The sequence below is a fragment of the Harpia harpyja genome, chromosome Z (assembly GCF_026419915.1).
Source record: "Harpia harpyja isolate bHarHar1 chromosome Z, bHarHar1 primary haplotype, whole genome shotgun sequence".
In the NCBI taxonomy this organism is placed as follows: Eukaryota; Metazoa; Chordata; class Aves; order Accipitriformes; family Accipitridae; genus Harpia; species Harpia harpyja.
The window spans coordinates 97,545,050-97,569,729 of record NC_068969.1 but is presented as its reverse complement, the minus strand read 5'-3'; the positions used below and the strand labels follow the sequence as shown (position 1 = coordinate 97,569,729).

The window sequence follows — 24,680 nt, the reverse complement described above, 5'->3', positions numbered from 1 at the left end:
TATCAATGAAAGGAAACGAGCGGGGGGGGGGGGGGGGGGGGGGGGGGGGAATGACAGAGACAATTTGGGCTCCAGCATCTGTTATCAGGTCACTGGGTTCTCACACACTGTTGCAGTCAAACTACCTCTAGTTTCCACATGAAGCTGTTGGCAAAAAGCATCCCAGAGATAAAGGCTCTGTCTGGACCCAAACTGACTCACCTAGGCCTGCCAAATGAACCTCAGAATACATTCTCCACCACAACTTCCTGGCCTGACAGTCTGCAAGCACATTTTTTCTGTGGTTTCACTCATTCCATATACCAGTGAGTTAGAAACTAGAAGAAGCCATAAGCCTAACCTGGAAGTAGGTTGAAAACCCAGGCCTTAAACTGGTCCAATGGCTTTTGTACAGCCACATAGCAACATAACATCCAGTTAAAAATGCAGCAGTGACCTCTATGCTGTAAGAATGGTTAAGTGATATACACTACTGCTTATTTAAATAGGTAGATTATACAAACTATTTAACATTCCCTAAAGTTATTCAAAGCCCACACAATTCTATTGTATTATCATTCTTCTATAACTTGTTAAAGTGCTTTATGAAACAGAATTAATGCATTCTTCTCTTTACTCTGCAGATGAGCAAACCTCCTTTCTCAATGGCAGGTGCCACATTGATGTGCAGTAGGTGCTTCCCTTGCTTCCATTTTAATGCCAGATAGTCACATACAGCAACCTACATGAGACCAGTTCAAGTAGAGGTTTTGCACATCAGCACACTGACAATTCAAACATGGTAACAAAATGTAGATTCATTATAGTTTGCCGTAAAAGGCTTTAAGCAGGGACCAGCTTAACGAAGCTGCTATCAATTATGGAAGTATGTAAGTCGATATGGTATCACTGACTCATTCCTTCTATTTAGATAACCTTTAAAGGCTTGACTGCCCATGCATGGAAGGTGAATGCTGCTCCTGCAAGGCACCTAAGAAAGAGAGTCTTAAATAACTGTAAATGCTGGGGAACAAAGGTTATTTGTGTCCTCCCAGAAAGACATGAGCCCAAGTATTTCCATTCCCGAAGTCAGAAGCAAACTTCTGCTCTCCAATGCTGTCCCATAAACCAAAAGAAAAATTAAGGAGAAATGCTTCAAATTCCCAGATACGTGCTTGATTAGACTATTCATTTTGAACAGTTCATGTGGCATGATATTCTTTCATATTTCTTTAGCTCTTTTTAAATTCAAGCTGTGTATTTTCAGCTTAGGATTTTAAGCTTTTCAGCTTCTATCCTTCATTCTGAACTAAATCACACATTTTCTTGTGTGAATGAAGAAAATGAGGGACCATCTAGATAAAATCCCTGTTTCCAGGGTAATGAAGCCCCCAGAATATAAAGACATTAAAGTCACAACATCCCTAAGAGATGAACTTCTAAAAAAACACCCACTTAGCAGCACCTACAGGTTACAGTTTTTGTCAACAACTTCCTTCAGATTAAATATAAAGGCTGAGCTGTCAGGTGTTTCCATGTACTGCCCTCACTATGAGGTGGGACATGCAGCACAGGATTATGTTCAAAATAGCAGTTTTTTCTCCCAATTCCAGCAAAGCCATGCAGTCAGAACTCAGATACCACAGTTCCCACTGAGACTTGTGGAATTTCTCATGTCACCAAAGGTTTAAAGCATCTGAAACATTTGAAAATGCTGATGAACCACCTCACATTTGTTTTTAATCCATCATGTGCAAGTGCACAGAAGAGAAAAAAGCCACAATTTAACCTGTTTGTACTTCAGCAGTTCTGCTTTAAGCAACTGAAGCTGCAGAAGTATTTCACTACTTTGCCTAGTATTTTGCAAGGTGGCTTTAAGCCACATACTTCAAGCATCTCTCACTTCACGGTTGCAGTGCTCCTGCTGTCTGTGGCAGAGATCATTTCCCCTTTGGTTCCCCCAAAATGTTCCCTCATTTTTGAAATGCATAACTTGACAGAGTACACGTGTTCAGCAAGTAACATTTAAGAGTATGCTGTCTGCAGTATGCACACATGGCAGACTCCTCCAGTCTCTCCAGAAACCAGCATGCTAGTGTCTGGTTATGATTAATACTGCCTATGAGTAATGCCACATGTTAACGATTCTGTCCTGCTCATGACTCAGTCCGTGGCTGTAGCAAGTGTGCAAAGAGCAGATGAAGCCAGCATCAGAGTTCAGTTAACGAACAGGTTATCAAGTGCCACAGGTTTGGTTTAGAGCCAGTGGCAGCACTCTGCCTTGCCACGTGGGCAAGGGGGGGTGTTAGAAAGCAGTTTTCCTCACCTTCCTGCAGTAGCTGTTTGCTTGAAGATCCATGTACTTTCTCTTTTTTTACTTTTTTTTTTAAATAAAAAGACCACATTGAATGCAAAGATTGGTATGCAGTAATGCTGTGTTAATCAGCAAGGTAAAAATATCCTGCACAGGAGTCATTAACCTTCTTCAGATGTCCCTGTCAAGGCCTCCCAACAGTTTCTGAATGAATAATCTTATTACAGGACAGAAGAAGGTATAAGTCTGATCACCACAAAGCCTCTTATTTGTACTGGGCAATAGCTCAGCCACAGACAAGAAACTGGGGTGCAGGAATAGATTAAGAATGCCTTCTGCTCCAGCCAGGGTTCTGGCTATTCATTGACAAGTTTACTGAATAACAAACTGATCTCCAACAAAACACTTACTGTTTAACTCTTAACATGACATTTGTTAAGGACATTCATACCCTTCTAGTTTAAGGGAGCTAGGTAAAGCCATGTTGTCTTGCAGTTACTACAGAACTGAATGAACACAAGGACAGTTTCTGTAGCAGCTTGCTGAGCCACAGCAAGTTTTATTTCATTGCTGAACCAGGACTGACACAAGCTCTGGGTTTACAGCATTTCAAAGGGGCATACAGAGGATAGATTTGACTTCCACTGTCCCACCTCTCCCCCACGCAGAAGTTTGCTGAGTGTGAAGCTCACACATACACAAAGCCCCAAGACAGGTAAGGTTCATCGCTGCCTGTTCAGGAACTCTCCACACAAGCTCCTTTGCATGGATTCAAAAACCCATGCCACAGGCAACTACAGAAAGCATTATTCAACCCACATGAAGTTGGTATCTTCAAAATAAAGAACTCCTGACTTTCTTGCCAAAGGTTGCATTTTTTTCAAATCCTAGTAGGTTTAACAAACAAGGTCTGGAGCCCAAGCTGTATTACAGCAGGGTTTGGGGTGGTGGGGATGGGCAGGCAGCAGAGGCACACACAGGTTTTAATTAACAGATGCAAGGTTTGAAAATAGCAACTGCTTTTTCTCAGTCTGTACCAGCTGACAAGTCCTCCTGACCACCACCATTTCCTCAGGCTGCAGCAAGCAGGACTCTCCTTACACATACATGTGACAGAGGTAAAAGTTCTGACAGATTCACATCCCTGTCAAATGACTGTAATCCAGTCAGCAAAAGTTAGGAACTATACACGTTGCCACACACCCAGCAAGTTTTTTGTTGTCTCTGAGTTTGTGCTGCTGAGAGGTGGCAGTATCACACTCTCACGGTGCTCAACAAAACCGTGCACAGAGAAGTTGGATCAGAAGGGTATGGCTGAACCCAATGGAGCAAATCAGTCTTAGGTTGCTGTATAGCAGTATGTGCTCCACTGTACTATGGAAATAGTGGTTTTGGCTTTGGAATCATATCACAAGTGGACCTATATAATTTTGGAGACTGCCAGTCACAATGAGCAAGTAAAGGCACTTTTTTTTTTTAAACAGCTGACAGGAAGTTGCACTATATTCTAGTCAAACCCAGGACATAATATTTTTATGAATTCTTTGTATTAAAGACAGGTAAGAGAGGGGAAAGGAACTAAACCAGTTTAGCCATAAACAAACTGCAATGTTAGATCCAAACTGAACACTGAGCTTCTGAAAAAGCTTTATTTTAACATAAAGTTTAAAAAGTCCTATGTCATACTGAAGAGCCACCCCTTTCCGTATGTGGTTGTAGGGTTTTTAGTTTAGTCTGAATAATCTTGTCCACTCACTGTAGACGTTATACTATTGCCAAGAGACAGCAAAAAAGTTAAAAATGCAATCAGGATGAGAAGTCAAATTGAATCTGAGCTCTGTGAAGATCCTGGCATGTATGTATTATGTTGGCAATTTATATCCAGGACTAGAGCTTAATTTTACAACTACATTAACAACAAAATTGCACAAAGTTGTTTAATACCTTCTGTGTTACAAATTAGCAGGGGGAGAACAACCAAATCAATATTTCAGTGTTACAATGCTTATCCTAGGAATGAAGATAATTTGCCCTAGTTGACTTGGAACAATTTCAACTGAAATGCTTTAGGCTCCAACTGAAGTGCTTTAGGCTCCAACTGAAGCATTAGTAAATTGATCTTATCATTAGTATTTACTTCCACAGACAGATCTGTCCCCTCCCTTCCCTCACTCTGCCTCCCTGCCCCTAAAAGATAGGAGAAAATTAAAAGGAATTTAAAAATTCAAGTTAATTTGCTGTTTTGTGCTTATGGGCCCACCCACTTTTGATCAGGGTTTAGGTTTTCTGGTTTTTAAATAGGCTTTGCATGTTTCATTAAGTCAGACATATCTTATTATATATTTTATATGGCTTTCAATATAACTAAATTTAAGTAGCAGCATATTTTCCAAACCCACTTATCACCAGGTTCATTTTAGGAAAGACACACAAGCAAACTACCATATGAAGTATTTTTAGGCATATTGAACATAATTCTACTTCTTGCCCCAGTATCAGTGGCATTCTCTTACAACTCCTACTGAGAAATCTTCAGTTATCTCAAAAAAGCACCTACACAATCAATGTCCCTTGTCCAAAGCAGCCAAGTAAACATTTCAATTTTTGGACTAGGTAACTAACAGGCTTTTTGTTGCCATTTAGATGGAAAGAGCATACTTACTGCTAGGAAGAGCATGCAGTACATGGAGAACGAAGAATGGCCAGAGTAAAATGATAGTCTGGAAAAGAAGAGAGCAAACATCTCATTACTTTTCTTTTGCAACACTCAGTTTACAATGATACTGTCTTACACAAGTGAACTTGTCTTACACAAGTGAACTGGTTAAATGCAAACATCTCCATGTTTTTTTGTTCAAGGAGGCTATCTAGCCACAACAGCCATCACACATGTCCAACAACAGCTTTTGACAGACAGCACAAACTTCACTACTCGCAGCTACCCTATTCCAGAATTAAGTTGATCTCCACATCAGGTTGTAACTACTAGCCCTTTGACTGAAGTTTGAACAGCAAGTGAACACATCCTTAAAGCTAGAAATCAAGTACCCTTCAAAACAAAGTATATTTGTTTCATCTTCTTGATAAATACCAGAATACTGTAAATATTACCAACATTAAAAATTACTTATCTGATAATAACACCATGTGTGTAAGAACAAATGACACATTAATCACCCCAAACCAGTTATTTGCATTTGGTCACCGTCAAGAGGCAGTAGTTAACAACCCGCATCTAGATGTTTATACCATGTATACATATGTATATCTTTGTTAAATGTACTGATTCATACAATCACCTATCATTGAAGGGTACAGGGAAAGGCATGAAGGCAGTTCATTAACCAGCCAACTGCAAAAGGTGACGCCTCATCTAATACTTGTAGAAATAGCTTCATACTTGGCTGTCTCATTTAAAGAGTGTCAACATTGCCTTCAACTCATAAAGGCTTGTAGCAGGTCCAGACTGAAGGGACTCAACAGTTGATGCTGACAGTGCAGAGTTCCTTCTGCAAGGTCCTCCCCCCTGCACAGGTCATTTCTGCGAGGAGCTGAGTATCACAGCTATAAAACAAATCCCACCCACCTCTTCGTCAAGAGGAAGGGGCAAAATGGAAAGACATTTCGAATTCAGTTTTAAGCGGAGAGGTGAAAGAAACTGTACTTGAACTATTTCTTCTATTTTATGTGCAGAGCCTTGTAATGGTGCTGCTTCACAGGCTATCAGTCAGGTCTCAGGCAGGCTTCTGTGCAATTTAGCTACATACCACAGCACTCCTTGCTTAAGAGTTCGGCATACACAAACAAGGCCAACTTAATAAAAAGTTTCATAGCTCTCCAGACTGCCCTCCACCATATCCAGCAGGTCCCTCTTTTGGTGCCTCAACCCAGCAGAGAGCCTGAAGCCAGGGAAATTTCTGGTCAAGGGAAACATTCCTACTCCTTGGGCCAAAAGTAACACAGGCAGCTCTGATGTGCAGTAAGATAATTGGGTTAAACATTACCTACTCAGATACCACAAAGAAGGCAATAAAACAATCTTGTGCACAAGTGAAACTGCAAACTTCCTGCATTAATTTGCATGTAGAACATTACAAAACTGCATCAGATGTCAGAAAAAAACCCACATAAGTTTCCTCAGTACATACCCAACAGATATTTTTCAATTCAGTTCTTAAATACAAAAACTGTAACTGAGAATATGTTCTCTTCAGATGTTTAAAATTCAAAAAACATTAAGATTAGATTTTAGCTAGACATCCCTTCTCTACTTTAGTACTCTTTAACTCTTCACCAGTTAAAATCTCGGGGCAAGAGTCTACTATGAAAGCCAATATAATAAGCATTTTGAAGAGCTCTGTCTTTCAGACAAACACATCATCTGAGCCACAAAAGCAAAGCATGCTGTTCTACAGAACAGAAGATACAGAATAAGGAATTCCTGGCTCCTGTGCCAATATTTTATCCACTGAATTTGGGGTTATTCCTGTTGTCCATGAGATGACGTTTCCCACAATTCCTGATGGCAACCTATTGCCAACTGAAGGAATTCAGAAGGCTAATAAGTGACAGAAGGAATAAATATAATTCTCTAAGTTTATTTTGGAACTCCTATACTATTTTAAAGGTGTTGTTGACTACTGGCATTCTTGGTTTTAGGAATGTATTAGCCCAAAGTAACATTAAGACTCCCTTGTTCCAAGTTGAAGGTTACAAAATTTGAATGCATTCTCATCAGGCAAAGATAAGTATGCTGTACAAGATTGAAAATGTTGTGCTAGCACATGAAGTATTGCCAGAAATACAACTGGGACAAAGTATTGATCCAACTTGTACATTGGGCAATCCCAGTGAAATTTCTTTGGCAATACTGTGTCTCTAGAATTCCTTAAAAAACAGACATATTTAAAAAAAAAAAATCTTAAAACCCTTTCAAACACTAATCTTGACAATGGAAACGTTTTCCAACGATTTCTAAGCACGCAAACAACATCTTCCCAAAGCCAGTAGAACATCCTGTCTATCAAACCAGCCAAGTGGCTGCACAGCCCAGGCTTCTTTGTGATCATACTGCAAGTGCTGGCTTGCCATGAGCCAGCATTTCAAAAATAAATACATTTTTAATTAAAAAACTAACCGATATTTACTAGTCCCCAAGAATGCAGAAGTATTAGAAGAAAATACATTTATAAATGAAACGGTACAAACAACTCTCAAAACCCCTACCTTTTGCTAATGAAGGAAAGGCTAAATTATCCCAGTAGGAATCTGCACATCAGATTTCAGGACAACTTTTTCAAATGAATATTAGAACAGTATCCAGTGAAACTGCAGTGTCATGAAATAGAGTTGGTAAGTCCAAAGTGTTGTTTTGATTCTTTCCAGAATGGCAGAGTCTGACATCAAAAGAACAGCTTTGCAGAGATCTGTACCTTTTACTCCATCAATACCTACCTCACAGATCACTTGTGATGTGAGGAACAAGGCTTCATTTTAACAGGAAAAAGCATAAGGTTTAATTATTTCCACTTGGGCATTATTACCAAGTGAGAAGAATGCCTTAAGTAGTAACACGAAACCAGTTTCAGGTCTCAGTTGAGGTCTGAAGTATACTCTCACTTTCCAATGTATACAGTACAGGTAGACATCTCAAAAAGGTCTTAAAACAAGGTTAATTCAAGGGCTGTTTAGCTTTCTTGAAACAGTTTTGCCACAAATTTCACATGGTTTATGATAAAGACAAAAGTAAAGATGCTATACTTTCTTTAACAGGTTGCCGTAAGACTGACTATGATTAATCACTACAGTTGGTTATCGTAAGTCTGGATTTTTAAAGAGTACCTGGGAAAATAATCAAAGTACCAACAACTCCTACAAGAAATAATTGAACTGAACCACTCAGTACTTCGAATTCCAGATAAGCAAGTCTAAGACACATTGCCTTGCAGGACTTGACACTGACAACCATTTCATCCTGTTCTATTTTTTTCCACGCACAAAGGCAACATAGCCGACGGAGCAGAGCCTGCCTGATAGAAAGTACCATTCCTTCAATTAGTAGAAAAACGGAACATAACACACAGCAAATAAAAGGATCATTTGTCTTACACTGTCACTTGCAAGAAAGAGCATGTTTTAAGTAATAAGTTCTGCTTGGCAGTATTTTGTAAAGTGCATTATTTAATAAGTGAATTACTGAACACTGGAGTTCAGTGAACAAGCTTGATGTCTTGTCTCCATATAATGTCTTTGTAAGGACACCTGAATGTGCAGAAACATTTAAGCAAAGTGCAGCAGTCTGACAGGGAAATGAATAGCCTTACTGAAACACAAGACTAGGAAATAGCTGAATATATATGGCACAATGGAGCATTAAATGGTGAGAAATTAAAGCATTAGAAATTACAGTAAAAAGGGATAAACCAGAAGAAAGCATATCTTGTGGTGCCACAATAAACCTGGCAGAGGCTGAATGACAAGGCAATCTTCCCAATACAACTACTGAATATGTTATGATACCTTAAAACAGGAGGCTCAGCAAAACATTATGCACGCTCCCAAATCAAAGCAAATAAAACCACACACTGGATTAGCCAGCAAGTCCTTTCTATCCTCAGGTTCTCTGGATTCTCCAAGTCTGACTCAAAGCTTCCCCTGACATTCATGTTACCCATTCCATTGATCTGGAGGGGAGTAAGTGCCAGACAGAGCTGCAGCTCAGCACATCAGTGTTGAGTAAGCCAGAGAGCTCCACACACTTGTCAGGGAAATATTCCTAGAATTTCAGTGCCATGAGGACGTGGTTTAATAAATTGCTAGTCCTACGCTAAGCTGAAGCACCATATTCTCTGAAGTCAATTTTCTCTGCATTCATGCATTTTTACAGCACCCACTCTTTTCTCATATGCTAGACTTGCACAAGTACAACTTTCAAGATCAGTGGGGATTGAAAGGTTTGAGGACTCTGAAATTAAGCACTTCTGTGATTATTGCAAAGAAATGTTTAAGCAAATGCACAAGTGGTTAACCTATTTAACAGTATCAGCAACTACTCAGAAACCCATTTTGAAAAGACAATATTCCCAATTTCTCCACTTTCTTCCTTCTCTGCCAGTAGTAAACCCACGCTTAAGTACAAAGCCTTACACTGACAGAAAGGAAAAAGCTGCCAGTCTTTCCAATTCAGTAATCCTCATCTGGACAATTTTACTGACAGAGGTGTTTCAACATGAGACTTGCTAATAGTAAGTGTCTTGCACAATTCCCTAATCATATTTGGGGTGAGGAGTAGATCCACTCAGCTCTACTTTAAGTAGTGGCAGATAGTGAGAAAACTTTGCCAATGCTAACACTTAATACACATGGGACTATGCCCATTTTTTTGCAGTTACACATTTTTCCTTTTAAAGGCTATCTTACCTTATGCTTATCCTACACAAATGAAAGTTCCCTGCTTATCCTACTAACATAAAACAGATCTAGCAGGTTCTAGGAAGAAATAGGCAGTCTTCTTCTAATTTCTAACCACCTTCCCCACCACCGCCCTTTTGAAACAAGCCCTGCAGACACTGCAAGAATCAAGGGTATGTATAAAGTAACCTCTCCCCAAGCTCAGGATCAACATGAAGTGGTTTTACTCAGTTACGAGTACTACAAGGCTTGTCTTCACTGCTAGGTTGATCACATTTTGAAGTTTTTAACAAACTTCTGCTAGCATAACTTGTTGGGGTTTTGGTTGTTTTTTTCCTTCTCTCTGGGAATTGAAGAAATAGCTCACAATACATCCCAAGTATGCACGTATCATGTAAATTTTATTTATTTAAACCAAAGTGTTACTTACACACTGATGGAACAATCTAATTGGGCAATGACTAGTTAGCTAGCTATTCTGCAACTGTCAGCAGTGGTTTGTACCAGCAACTACTAGAGGAATACTCTTCACTGTAATATAACCAGTAAGGAAAAATCCCATCCTCCTCCTATTTTTTCCTTTTCAAATGATCAGCAGTCAACCCACACCTTGAACTTCCAAATATTCCAAAGTTTCAACTAGGGAGCAAGAAGTTACCAAGTCCTGGCATTCGTACCACAATCATGTGTGTTCTGAGTTCCTGATATTACAAAGTCCAACCAACTGGCATGCTGCAATGGCATTCCACACACACATTGCAAAACCAAAAGGAAGTTCTCTTATGTTAGTTTTGACTTTGTCACTCAATTTAACTCAACAAACTAAAGGAAAGTTTAACTTTCTACAACATTTCTAGTTAGCCTCCTCCAACAGAAGAAAAAAAAAAAATCAGGACTTTGCTTACTTCTCTTTCCTAATAATCTCCTCTCAGGAAAGAGTAAAAGTGAAAATAGCAGCAAGGAGGACTCAAACCAACATTCCTAAAAACTAATAGTTTGCTCTCACATGCATCAGATTACAGGCTTCTGTTCCATTAACCAAGTCTGCGCAAGTTATCCACATAATACTGTTCTGACTCACAGGAGTGTTATTATCATTTTTACATAAAGGGAATGAGAACAAAAAAATAATCCCTGTTAAATCAGGGATTTGATTCTCTTTAAGAAACCACTTTGGGCATGAAGCTCTTGGCAAGCGTGCAGAACCCTTCCCCCAACACATTTTTGTAATCTTTGAAGAGGAAAAGGAAAGGGAAGCAGCAGGAGAACCATCAGCATTAAGGAGATTTCAGTCCCTACAGTACTGTTGGAGCAATACAGTTATACACGTCCCAACTTTTGCCTTAAGAGACTTTTCCCTTCTGTTAACTTGGACATAAGCTTTGCAAAGCAGTGAAATTCTGCCAAGAATGAGAAGATGCATCTACCTGCTTGATTAGCCATAGCCAGCTTCCAAATAATCTTCAGGATGTGCTGAACACAAGTTACAAACTTTGATTAAGCACGATAAACTACTGAAGTAACAGACTGCAAGCACAGGTTTTTCTGAAAACCGTTAAAGGGTGATGAGTTTTATTTTCAGTTATGAAAACGAATGCTATCCATCACCACTGAGAAGGGCCAATTCACATTGGGCAAAGGAGGTGTAAGATCAGAAACATGATCCAGACTGCAGAACTGCATCTCAACTGGTTACAGCATGTTCACCTTTCAGATTTGATTCTCCCTGCTGCCAGTTAGTTTGTATTGCAAAGGCAGCTCTTTTTGCTTCTACATCAAGTACAGCCTTGTTTTATTATCCACTGTAACCCAGAAGCTTCTGAAGTTTAAATATTTAAAGACTCTTACTCACTACCATATTTCAGCTTTTTCCTTCCATGTAAAATTAAGTGTAGGTGCCCTGACTAAACTTCAATTCTCAGAAGTGGTGAATAATCTCAGTAGGACTGGAAGTCTTCCCAAATCAGCCATGTTACATCTTGAATGACAGTAATAACAGACAGGTGAGAAGCAGCGTTTAAGAAAAAAGTTGCACCACCTGAATAATAGTGCACATTCCTTTCCTTCCTTCCATTCATCCCTTTCAACTGCTTTGGTATCCAAGCTGCCTGAAAATTTTTTTTTTTTTTGGCATATATCTTTTCAGAAGTGGAAACTACTACATTAGTCTCTGACAAGAGCTCCTCGACATAGTTCAGTACTGTAGAGCACTTCACAGGTTAAAAGCTCCGTAACACAAATAATCAGACTGCTATACACAACATACCAGTATGCACCTAGCAAATACCTAGTTAATAAGTCTGTAGCAGCTTTAGAGAGATTTCTGATTCATGATGCTGTTAGAAACTGTCAGATTAGATAAGTAATCCATTTAGTTATGCTTGAATGATTAAGTGGTTTGACTTTTGACAAAGCTTTAAGAAGTTTCAAAACAAAATATTGGAACATTTCATACAAGGCAGGTTATTTTAATGCAAAATAATGCTTCATCATAGAAATACTCCCAATACTTGGGGGGGGAACAACGACAGGAACAATTGTTTAATACAGATGGGTTAACTTGAAGCAAGTGTCCAGTCTCTTGGCTTAGGTTTAAAAACTCCACAGCAAACCAATTGTAAAGGCTATCTAATGAAACAGGGGAAAACAAAAGTATTCATTAAAAGTATTCATTAAAATGGAAGTAATGTATGAAGGTTTTTTGTTGGGCGGGAGGTTCGATGGGGTTTTTTTATTAGTTTTTGAACACAGTTACAGTTTTGAAGGTGTACCTAGAACAGGCAACGTAAGAGTTTCAAAAGTTTGGCTGAACTTCAAAACAAAGTTATGCAGGTTAGCCCCATACGAGCTGTCTGGCACACATGCCTAACTACTGGGAACTGCTCCAAGTGATTTAACTGCACTCACCGGCATGCTTGAGTACAACCTGCAAAAGACCTCTAAACAAAGCTGAAATAAAATTCCTGGCAAATTATTGGTAAAGGGCACCACCTTGGCAATTGTGTTGAAATAAATTATCAAGGTCAAAACAGTCAGCTCTAATTTCCTAAAGACTTCTTTGAAGATTACACTTTGAGTTTGCAATGGCAGACTACACACCGCTTGTTTTGAGTGCAGACAGCATGGGAGCAATACATCAACTAAAGTAGGGAACCATTTTTTTCCTTTAGACATCCGAGGCGTAATATGAATCTGTACATTAGTAATACAGCTACAATTATGAAGCTTAACAGCTGTGTTATCTATTACCACAAACAGAACAAAGTGACAGACTGAAATCAGAGAACTTCAACTATCCAAAGTCGAACTCAACTTCAGAGAAAGTGTTCACACATGCATACACATCCCTGCTTGGGGGGAGGCAGGATGTACTGCCACACTGCTGGCTGCACAAGTCTGCTTTGGAGCCTAACAGAGTTCAGACCGCACAGAGTGCCTCCAAAGTAGCTAGACGTGTACACCATGGTTCAATATTTACCACTTCAGGATCAAAGTTTTCACTTTTGTGTATGTGCTTAGTGAGCTGATGAATAAACCAGAAAGGACAGCTTCTTGGATCTCCCTATTCACCAGATTTTCAGTGTTCCTCCAAACCCAGATCTCTGAACTTTCAGGTCCCACCCCAATATCCATACTCAGTGAAAAAGCTAAAAAGTGATATCTAACAGAAGTATTTAGAAGTCAGTGATTGCATTATTGGGACAAACCTGCACTCCTCAGCTAAAATGCAATCAATACTGCATCCAAGAAAAATTTGTAGTAAACTCTGGAAGCCTGAACAGGTAGATTAAGAGCACACACCCAGGACTATTACATATGGGAAAAAACAAACGAATCAAACAACTTTACACTGTACAAGAATGTGTGCTGGTGGGAATTAGTTTAACTAGTCTTAAAGCAATAGGATGAATCAGCAAACTGTACTGCACACTGCAACCAAATTTAGCATGACTACAAGAGGAAGGCATTAGCTGCCTAAATGAACATGCTGGCATCCAGTTCATCTTCAGAATACCCATACCACTGCACTGTTCCTCCTCCTCCTTTATATTCAACTGTCCTCTTATGGGAGAACATGGATTTTGGGAACAATTAATAAAAAATGACTTTGTTCTAGTTTGATTTTAAAGCTCTGAAAAATTAAAGCATGTCCTCAGAACTGATTCACAACATCACTCAAGCTTCAGCTACAAAAAGTTAACAGCAAATTCCTCTTAACATATACTATAGAAGAGCATTAAGGCAACACTTTTAAGTACATCCACTGTCAGTACTCACTTGCAGATCACCTGCACCACCTTCTCTTTGCTCAGAAACAGAGGTTATGCAAGACACGGTATGTATGCACATGCATAATACACACACGCTCTTAATTGGTTAGTTAGAAACCTGCTATCATAGCTAAAATTGTTTGCTTGAAGGGCTAATCCGTCAAAAAGCTGTTTAGATTTATATTCTCACATCCTTCTCTGGAAAAGATCTGAACCCCTACTTTCTACTCCCAACTTTGTAGTGTGTTAATCAAGGAGGAACATGTTATGCTTATGCCTTCCCATCTCCCAACTGTTCCACATTTCACAGCAGCAGCAGCATAATTAAGCACTTTACATCCCTGGAATGAAAAAAGCTGCTTGGTTTACCTGAAGATTATAGAACACTGTTACATGTGTGTAATACCTCTACTTTCTCCATTTCAGAGAGCATGAAGAAAGCAGGGGGTGAGATGTTTGCTATATGCATTTCTTTGCTTTAATGAATACTACCCCCTCCACTTTCAGGAGCAGAAATCTGAACTGTCTCCTTATACAACACTGAAACCATTTTGTTATGGAACTAGTGGCAATATTTCAGCTTCAAAAATGTGAAAGAAAGTTTTGAACTGCATTCATGAAGACTTCTACTTTTTTTCTTTTGAAAAAAACAAACACTGAATCCAGCAATTATCCAGATTTGAAATTCAATCCAGATTTTTCAGTTGCAGACCAAAAGGAAAATAAAATTCCATCACAAAGGGACACATCTGGCATTTATGAAATCCAGTTTGGAGCAGATCTTATATATGAACAAGACAAAAAGCTCTCATATCTATGCCTCAATAGAAGAACAGAAACAAGCCAACAGTACCTCAACGGTAAATGTTTTAAGAGACAGGAAGACTGGAATGCCTCCAAATCTGCACTTTAAATGAGAGCTCAATAAATAAGCTCCAGAGTAAAAGTTAGTGAATTGAAGGACTCATGAAATTAAGCCATATGTTGACCCTTCTCCTTTTAACTCACCATAAGGTACAGCTGGAGATGCCTAAGAAGGAAATGCAAAGTCATTCCTCAGCAAGGAGGAAGCTCACTTATATGGTTGGAGGCCAGGGTTCAAGTCTTGCCCAAAGCTGAAGAATACGAAGAATTGCTATGTCTTCCTTTCAGGCTTAGTAAGTGATTGTTGTACACAGAAGGGAGGGGAGGACAACCCCAAGATGTGTTAGAATCCACTAGTTAGACTGGACATCTCTAACACTGAAGTACAGGTTAAAATTTCTAGAGTCTGGAGGCATAGGACTCGGGCATCTCATACCCAGAAAGGCTTCCCCTCAGGAAATTCAGCTGCGTCAAAATCTGATGGAAGGGCAACACGGCAAGGTGCAAGCAATTCAACAGCTTTCTTTTCTGACATTGCTGTTGGACAGGCGTAACAGGAAGAACGCTCTCTGCTGATCTGTTACTCAGGAGCAAAAATGAACTCGTTGGACATGTCAGCAACAGCCTTGTTTGCAGCAACCATGAGATGGCAGGATTTCAGGAACAATCTCCTTAGAGCACAAAGACATTCCATCCCCTTGTGGAAGAAAACAAGCAGGAATAACAAGAGGCCATCTTGATTCAGTGAGCAACATCTGACTGGGTTTAGATACAAAATCATGAGAGGTAGAAATAGACTGCCTACCAGGGACAAGTACTGAAGCATCACCCAAGCACACAGAGGAGGAATTAGGAAGGCCAAGGCTGGAGCTCGTGAGGAATACAAAGGGCAATGTGAAGGTGTTCAACCGGCAGGTCAGCAGCAAAACAAGGACAAGGATAACACGGGCCCACCACTGAACAGGGTTAGCTATGCTGTGACAAAGGGAATAGAAAAGCTAAATGTACTCAATACCTTCTCTGCCTCAGGTTTTGAAGTCTTTTCCAACAAGATCCTTTCAGCCTCCCAGGTCTTCGTGCCTAGTAGTAAAGTTCAGAGGAGAGAGGTACTATCTAGTCAAGGAAGATCTAACCATGATTACTTAAAGCTGGACTTGCAAGTCCATGAGACTGGATGGCTTGCATCCAGTGGTGCTGAAGAAGGTAGATGATGCCATGGTGAGGCTGTTTAGACATCTAAGAAGCCATGCTAAGGATGCAGGGGGTCCAGTGCCCCTGATGGTCAGAAAAAGGGCAAGAAGGACTGAAGGAATAGATTTTCCCAACAGGCTGTGGAATCTCCACCTCCAGAGCTCTTGAACAAATCAGATGCATGGGGCTTTGTCAAAACTATAGTTACCTCTGCTTGTAAACTGGAGGCTGGACTAGATGACCTCCAGAGGTTCCCTCCAGTATATACACAAAGGCTTCCTAAGCATCCAGCGACATACCCAAAGTATTTAAGCCATTCTTGCTAGACATCGTAACAAAGTCTCCACAGTCATCAGGATCACGTGGGCATTAACGATACTGGGCAGGGAGGGGGAATCAATTCAGCAGTAAGAAAAGGTTCAATGAAAATTCTGGAAGACAACGGTTCAGAATTTTATAAGATATCTCTAAGGTATACTCAAAAAGGTAGAAAATATTAACTTTTAAGAGAAGCCAGCATGTTTATTTTCTGAAATGTTTTAATACTTTCTCTGGTGACATTTTAGAAAAGTTTTTTTAAAAAGAGTTTTCATCATCATCTGCAGGTAACAACCATCCTGAAATACAGTATTAAAAATACAGACTTATGTTAATCCAAAACTATGAAGAATAACTTCATAACCCAATTGCCAAGTATCTGAATTGATTCTTAAACTTTTATCCACTAAACTGATTGGTCCCAACTAGTTTCTGTTTCAGAGACTTTTGTGACCACTATGGCACAACAAGCAAATCAGGTACACTGAACATGTGAGAAGAAGAACACGTTCATTAAAAGCCTTTTGCTTTCAAAGGTTATACATTCCAACACAGTATTACCAACAGTTGTGTTTCACATTCCTTATTGAGTACTGATATTGCAAACCTACTTTTTTTCCTACATTATTACTGCAGGAGGTGATTCTAAAATTAGAAAATTTAAGGAAGTATGCTTTAAGGTTTTGAAGTTCTAGGGAGGCATCATTTGCACCAGCAGTAACTGGAACTTACTTATTTCCACCCTAGTATATGATTGTCCCTGTGAAAATATTCAGCAGACACTGAGTAATAATACTGCATACTTCATGCTACAACACTTATTCTTAACATTTTGTGGATGAAATGTAAGTTTAAATAGTATCAGACTCAATATACCTGACCATCACACAAGGCTTTAGTGTGCTGTTTGTGCTGCCAAGTTTATAAAAATTAAATATATATATATATACACACACACACATATATATAAAATGAAAGTGACAGCACAATCCTAAATTAAGTTCTAAAAATACTGTAAACTATATATAGCACCTGCTACATTGTTTAAGAATTAAAAAAAAGACTCTCATTCAAATGTTCTTTCAATTACACACAACTCTTCAATACTAGAAGTCTTGGTTTGTGGGGGATCTTTATTGTTGTTTCGGGGAGTTTTTGTTCAGTTTTGGGGAGGCTTGGGTTTTTGTTTGTTATTTATTTTTTCCCTGCTTGTAGAAAGGATTATATAAAGCTGGAGAGAAAAACCTATTTCAATAACTAAGTTCCCATCCTCCTCAAAAAAATATTGACAAAACCTTTACTTAAGCCATGTTTACTGTCTTTGAGATTGGATTTACGAGCAGTAAGAAATACCCATTCTTTGCTTAAGATGACATTCCAAGTTTATAGACACAGTTAAAGCTGACCTGTTCCAGGTTCAGGCTGGCCTGGTCAAGGATGTCTCCTGGATTCCAGATCCTGCTACCTAGGGATTACCAATGCTTGTCTGCACAAAGGTCATCAAGGTAGAATTAGCAACTCCTGACTGCCAAAATGAGTTGGGAGCAACCAGTTAACATCGCCACACTATATATCAGTACAGTCTAATAATACAGTTAGAAGGCACACCCATCACCTTGAAGTCCTTAAGTACAACACATTTAAGCATAACTAAACAAATAGCTTTTAAAGTTGCCTTTTTCCCCCCCTACCAGAAGCCCCCAAAAGTTTTTCCAGACCAATCAAGCATTAAGATACACTAACAATAAAGGCTTTTTTGAGAGCGTTGAAGACTTATCCCACAATTCATATACTAGAGGAAAATAGAAGCTCTTGATGTTCTACGTTGTTACTCTACTAGAGCTTCAAGCTTCACTGTTTACAAACTCATTTCACACGGACAACCAGCAACTACAGCAAAGTACACTCACCAAGGAACAGCAAAATATTAATTCACAGCTCCTGCTGCTCAACATCTGTGGTTTCTATTAACTCTTTCGGATGCAAGAAAGCTAACAAACAGGATGCACAAACAATCTGCCACAGACTGGCTAGAGCAGACAGGTTTGGGAGGTATGCCGTAGCTACCAATAAGGAATGGAGAAGTCATCATCTGTCCTTTCAGTGTCCTTTCTGCCTGCTCCTCTGAGGAATATGGGTGTCTTGCCAACCAACTCAAAGCCAGGCAACCGTAACCAATAGCAAGCGAAAAGAGAAGGAAAAATTGAACAAGATGGGGAGCTGCAAAAGCCAAAGTGGTCAGAGATTAATAGAGACTGCTCACTCACATCCCTGCTCAATCAGGATTATAGCCTAGCACACCTACCTATTTTACTGAGCCCTACTTTGCCGATTTGAAAAAGGAACCAGCTCTTTGGCAAGTCATTATCTTTATAGGCGCTAAAGAAAGTACCTTAAAGGCAATCCAGTAGCATTAGAGTATACACTGGTATACTAGAAGTCACATGCTGATTGCAAGCACCAGTGACAGGAGGACCCCTTGGCTTTGATCTCTCTTCATTCATAGACACTAAAACTGGTGCTTGTGTATCAAACTTACTTTTCTAAAACACCAAAACAAGCCACTGTCTCCCAGCAAAGAAACTACATGATATGAAATTCTGTACCGTTCTACCTAGAGCAACTACATTTTAAAAATATGCATCTTACAAAACTGTGTTATGTGCTTTAAGGAGAACTTTGCTATTTTGATACTCAAAAGAAAAGTCATCTTCACAGGTCAAGCACCTTTATTAAGTTACTATGCTTAATATTTACTTAAATGGAATATTACAAAGCTCTATGCACAACTAGTTGCCATCAAACCTAGCAACACCTTCATAAAGGCTTGAGAACACAGTTCTGTGTAAGACATTCACCCTCAGACAGTGAAGTAGCTCATACCAAGCTTCTGTGTCTAGCTTAAATGCCAAAGACTGCCTGAAGAAAGGGTTGTCTTACAGACACAGAAAAGTACACAGTTTCTAATGCTAATACTTAACTAGCAATTTTTAATACAACTAGTGATCTCCATGCATAATTTAGAGATCTGCAAGTGCTACATGCTTTCAAGTAATATATGCCAACTCTTCTTACATGCATCTTTCAAGAAATATGAATGAGATTTACTAAGCACACAACTGTGATTGCAATCCTCAGTTTAACCACCAGTAGTACTGAAAGCGCAAACACAGTATAAAAGTTGTCAAGGAGAACTTAAGCTATTTAAAACTGAAGAGGACTGTTTTCAGCATGATACGGAGCAAACAAGATACTTAAGTCAGCAAGAATCAGCTTATCAAGCTCAGGTTAGAAAGTAAAACCTTACTGAAACTAACCAAAACCCACAGGCGCTTTATTTAGACAAAGAAGCATAAGTCCATTGGTTTACATTCATGATAAAGCATATAAGTCTTTTAGCATGTATTTTAATACTACTGTTACTGATGAACAATAAAGACTAATAATTGTCTTTCCCTCATGCCCCCATGTTATAATATAGTAGACATATGCAAAGAGTTGCAAACATCAGACTTCCATAAACCAGTACTGGAACAAAATATGCAACGATGCTTGCGGAAAACACTCTCAGCCTCCAACCATAACTTACAGGCTTCCAGAAACATAGGTTGTTTTCTTGGTTTTATTCTTCTAGAAGTTTGCTCAAATGGGTTTTTGAACCCACCCATAAACTTGCACATCCCAGCATTGCAAAGAATTCCACAGCTTAGTTCATCTTCTTAATCTTCATGTGGGAAAAAATAAAAATAAGAAACTACTTCAAATGTTTTGCTTGAACTTTTACTATTAGAGGAAGTGGGAACAATTGTTCATTACCTAACTTCTGTACAACTTCTAACGTATCCTTTAGAGACTTCCATCTTACACCCACCTCTTCAACACACACCCAGTTACTCTATTTCAGACCAAGAGCTCTGATCTACTCAGGGGTGCTGCATACCAAAACTATTTTATACTTTTGATAAATATAAAATGATGAGAAAGGATGATGAGAAGGGATGAGAAGGTAGGAGAACAAAACAGAAGAGTACAATATGCATAGCAGAAGCACACAATGGATTTTTATACTGGAAGCATTGTTTTCCTGCTATGAATTAAGAAATAGTAAACAAAGATTATATTTGTATTTCTGACTGTATAACTGAGCATGAATCTCTAAAAATACTCAAAAACAACCTCAAGTTCTACTACTACACAGGAATAATAGGTTCAATTCAGAACATATAGTTTCGTATTCAACACTATGATTGTCCTGTCTTCATTCTTTATTGGTATTTCTACCCGCATATGTATTTTATGCAAATGAGGGTAGCTGATAATAAGTTTGGCACTAATAATTTTGTCCAACTGATCCAGAAATTCACCTCTGGGTTACAGTTTGAGAGCGTACTGACCTCCTCCAACTTGCTGTAAAACTCACCACAATCAAACTCCATACTCTCAGTGGCTTATTAACTGTAAGGTATGTAGGCATATGACCTAAGATCACTGAAACCACCCTTTCAGATGTAGGGCCCAATTTTCTCAAGAAACCCAGAATGATTTACTGGGTCACTGCATCCATGACATCCACCTGGTACAGGACAATTTCCCACTTTAATCTACCCTTCTTTGACCACTCACTAACTTATTTTTTGTTTACAGCTTCCTGTGCATGGAAAAGCCTCAGCTGAGAGTGAAACACTGCAAGTGAGCTCCCATTGAAGTCATCACTTCCAACGCAAGCTTTGACCAAAAAGGAGAGCCCTCTTACATCATTTTCTAGGGAGCAACAGGGACAACAGAAAAAGGGAACAAAACAGTAGCTAGGAATACAAACCTAACAGCTCACCAGTTTAGAGATGACAGGCAAATCTTGCTTCCAATATGGAAGTCCAAGATGTCAAAGCACTAGTTGCACAGGGAAGAACAAAAACTAAGTGATCGCTATGCCATTGCTCCCCCTTGTTGTTCTCATACAACAAAAATCTGTTTACCAGTTTGAGGATGAGCTAACTGTTTTTCAGGAGCCCCAAAACCCAGAACATTTTATTTCAGGAGCATTTTAGTCATTACAATCAACTCCAATTTTCTCCCTTTCCCTCTTCACATTTGAGAAGCATTTTTAGATTCATGCAGAAGTTCAACTGAAGACTGAGAGCTACACCCAAGTTGGAATTTTGACCCCACAGTTTCATGCTGAAAGCCATGCAATTCTGTTTCACAAAGCACCTGAGGATGTACAATTTTGTTTAAAGACTCATCCCATTTGAAACTTAGACAAGTATCTGTTCACATAGTAGCAGAATAATAAAAAGAAATACCACTTTTAGTGAGTTGAAGCAAAGAAAGTAAAGCATTTCACCCCTCCCACAATGTAATATATATTAAAAAAAAACCCAACAAACAAACAAACAACCCCCCTGTATTGCCCCCATCTTGTGTTACAAGTTACCATTTTATCTTTTTTTAAACTCTAAAGAGTTAGTTTCTGGCAATTACTTCTGCTAACTCACCACACTAAAATTTGCAAAGCTGACAAGATACCAAGACAATTTGTTATCCTGGGGGAGGCAGCATCTCCTTTATTTCAATTATTAAGGTTGTTCTACTGTAAGTCAGATCTTTGGAAAGTCAGTAATACTGAAAAAGCTGACAGACATGCTGTTTAGGAATTCTTTGTTTTCTGTGTTTCATGAAAATCCTCCTTTGCTTACTCTGCCTTTTTCCAAACTGAAGTTGACAGTCACAGAGAAAGTGACAATTACAAGTCTTCAGAAGTACATCGCATGTTTCCTGGAACAGAGATAAGTTACACCTTACTAGTGGATATTCTGACTCTACAGAGCTACTCACAGGCAAGCAAAGTCCATCCAATAATCAGCATCTAGAATAGCTTAGAATAAGTAAATAAAAGTCTTCTAAGCACAATTATGGGCATTAGTAATAAAAAAAAGCTGTACATGAAACACACTCCTCTAATCTCTCAAAGACCAAACTCCAATTTGTCTATCTACTACCTGCATGAAGCTCTGCTCATTTTAGGATTATCTGCTATACTGCGTATCTATCATCATGCACTTGCTCCTCTACTACCATCAGCCATTCAAAATACAAACTGCTTCTAGCACCTTTGAACAGCTGCTGTGCATGACTTGGAGCTGGACCTGGTTCCCTACCAAATCAATATGCAACATTTTCCTGTGGCTGCTGAGGGACACCATGCATGCTACTGAAAGATTCATAGGGGACACATGCTAGAAGAGCAAATGAGCACAGAGGACAGCGAGCAAAACCTATACACATGTATTTAAAAACCATGTACACAGAGAAAAGTTCTAAGAGGGCATATAGGTCTTCTGGAAAAAGACTAGCAAGGAGATTCTCTAAAACTAAGCTTCCAGGGAGCTCAAGCAACTCTAATAACAGAAATTATTCTGAACATACTTTAACATGTCCAATAGCATTAAGACACTGTTGTTTATGACACAGTGACAAAACTCCAATGTGTCAGATGCTTCATTTTTGTTTCCCTGCTATCTTGCTGCAATTGAACTGGCAGGTAAGTAAGGTAATGAAATGTCTAATAATGAGAGAACTGAGAAGAGTGATTCTCTTAACAGTCCTCCATATTTTTATATGGATACATCCAGTTTTTATTTGCTATCATTCTAAATCAGAACTACTTTCCTTGCTATTCCACATCTTATTTCAAAGGCAGATTTTAAATTCTTCTCTCAATTGGGATGTGCAGACATTTTAGAAACATAAATAGAAGCCAATCAAAACTGAACGTCACCCACATTTTGTAAAAAAGCAGAAATGAATACACAATAATTTATGCATTCTTCTGTACACTAATAAAACGAGTTTCCACAAATTAGAAAAAATCCCAGTGTCTAGACAGGGCTTAAAGTTTAAAATTCATTACAAGAAATTTATTCTAGGAGAAGCTCAAAAAATCCAGTAGCGATACCAAACTCATCATCCCAAGTTAAGAAACAGGTCTCACAACCAAGTACATGAGGTTAGTCAGACTCACCTTCCCTCATTGATTTTTGCTTTGTCTCCTTGACAAGAGAAGTTCTCAATGTAACCTAGACTGCAGTTGATCCGTGTCCAGTCGGGCTGGCACACAGCAAGGAAATGAGGACGCAGTCTACCTATGGAGTACTTCGCAATGTCTGTCAACGACTGGCTAGCAGCTGCTCCAAAAATGAAGGTCCCAATGGCTTTGTAAATAGTGGCTATGTAGTTATTTCTGACAAATGAATTTGAGTGCAAATGATTATAAAAGACAGAGAGAGTCTCTCCTAGGATTATCTGAAAGAGAAATAAGGAAAACAGTTAAAGAAATATAATCACTTACAAAGAAAGATATTACTCTATTGTTAATACTCAGACATGTAGTTTCAGAAATTTATTTTTTATAAACATTAAGCTGCACATTTAAATTTTCCAAGAGTCAGCATTAACCATGCCCAAACTTTATACACTTTTATGTACAAGAAAAAAATCTTTTACCTTACCCTGCTTCATGTTGAACTTAATATTATTGATTAAACAAAGCCTTCTCAGAGTAACATTTATCCATACTACTTGGCATGGCCCTAATTAGAAACATTTTCTCTAGTATTACATTTTATTCTACATTGAGTCTTCTTCAGCTAACTTCTGCTGAGCAAAATTTGTCTATTTCATCATAAAGTTAGTTTTTTTGTGAAGCTAGAGACTATTCTGAAGGGTCTAGACTTCCTTTCCGGATGTGAAAGGCCAGTTATTTAAACAAAGAAATTTCCTATTCCTCAGGAAAATTAAATCCTTAGGGGAGAAAACTAATGAGAGTAGGGAAAGACAGGCATTACTGAGGTCTTTCCAAGGATTTTTCACCCTGCATGTCTAAAGTATATGCATCACATGTGTATCAAGTGTTGGCAGGAAAGCAGATTTAATTTTGTTTTCCTGCAACTTTATCTTTTGCACAAAGTAAGTTCTTCCTTAAACAAAGTACAAAACTTCATTCCAGGTAGGTTGGATATTGAACCAGATGGTCCCATTTTGTACAGAAAGGTTTGACTCATACAGATGACCGGATGGGTGGGGGACTGTATGCATATATGTAAAGTGAGCTTTAAAAATCCTATAAAGATTAAAAGATGGCTCCATCTGTCACTTGGGAGTGACAAGTCCAGGATCCCAGCAAAGCAGAGCTTTGGTGAATGAAGCCGTTATTAAGACACTTAACACCTGGGCAGACAAAGTAGCTGTCAGCAGCTTTGTACATTAAGGCAAACTACACCCTGCACCATACTGAAACACAGACTGAAGCACAGAAACACCACAACATGGACTAA

The 24,680-nt window shown here is 38.9% G+C and overlaps 1 protein-coding gene across 2 annotated transcripts in view; it reads right to left on the bottom strand.

The window, feature by feature from the left end:
* The window catches only part of PLPP1 (phospholipid phosphatase 1), a 69,350-nt gene that overhangs the window by 10,670 nt on the left and 34,000 nt on the right, over positions 1-24,680 (bottom strand). For both annotated transcript variants that reach the window (XM_052778672.1, XM_052778671.1), the window contains exons 3-4: positions 23,369-23,649; positions 4,956-5,013 (exon numbers count right to left, since the gene is read on the bottom strand). In XM_052778672.1, coding sequence (XP_052634632.1) covers positions 4,956-5,013; positions 23,369-23,649 — 339 coding nt within the window. The remainder of the gene's footprint in view (positions 1-4,955; positions 5,014-23,368; positions 23,650-24,680) is intronic.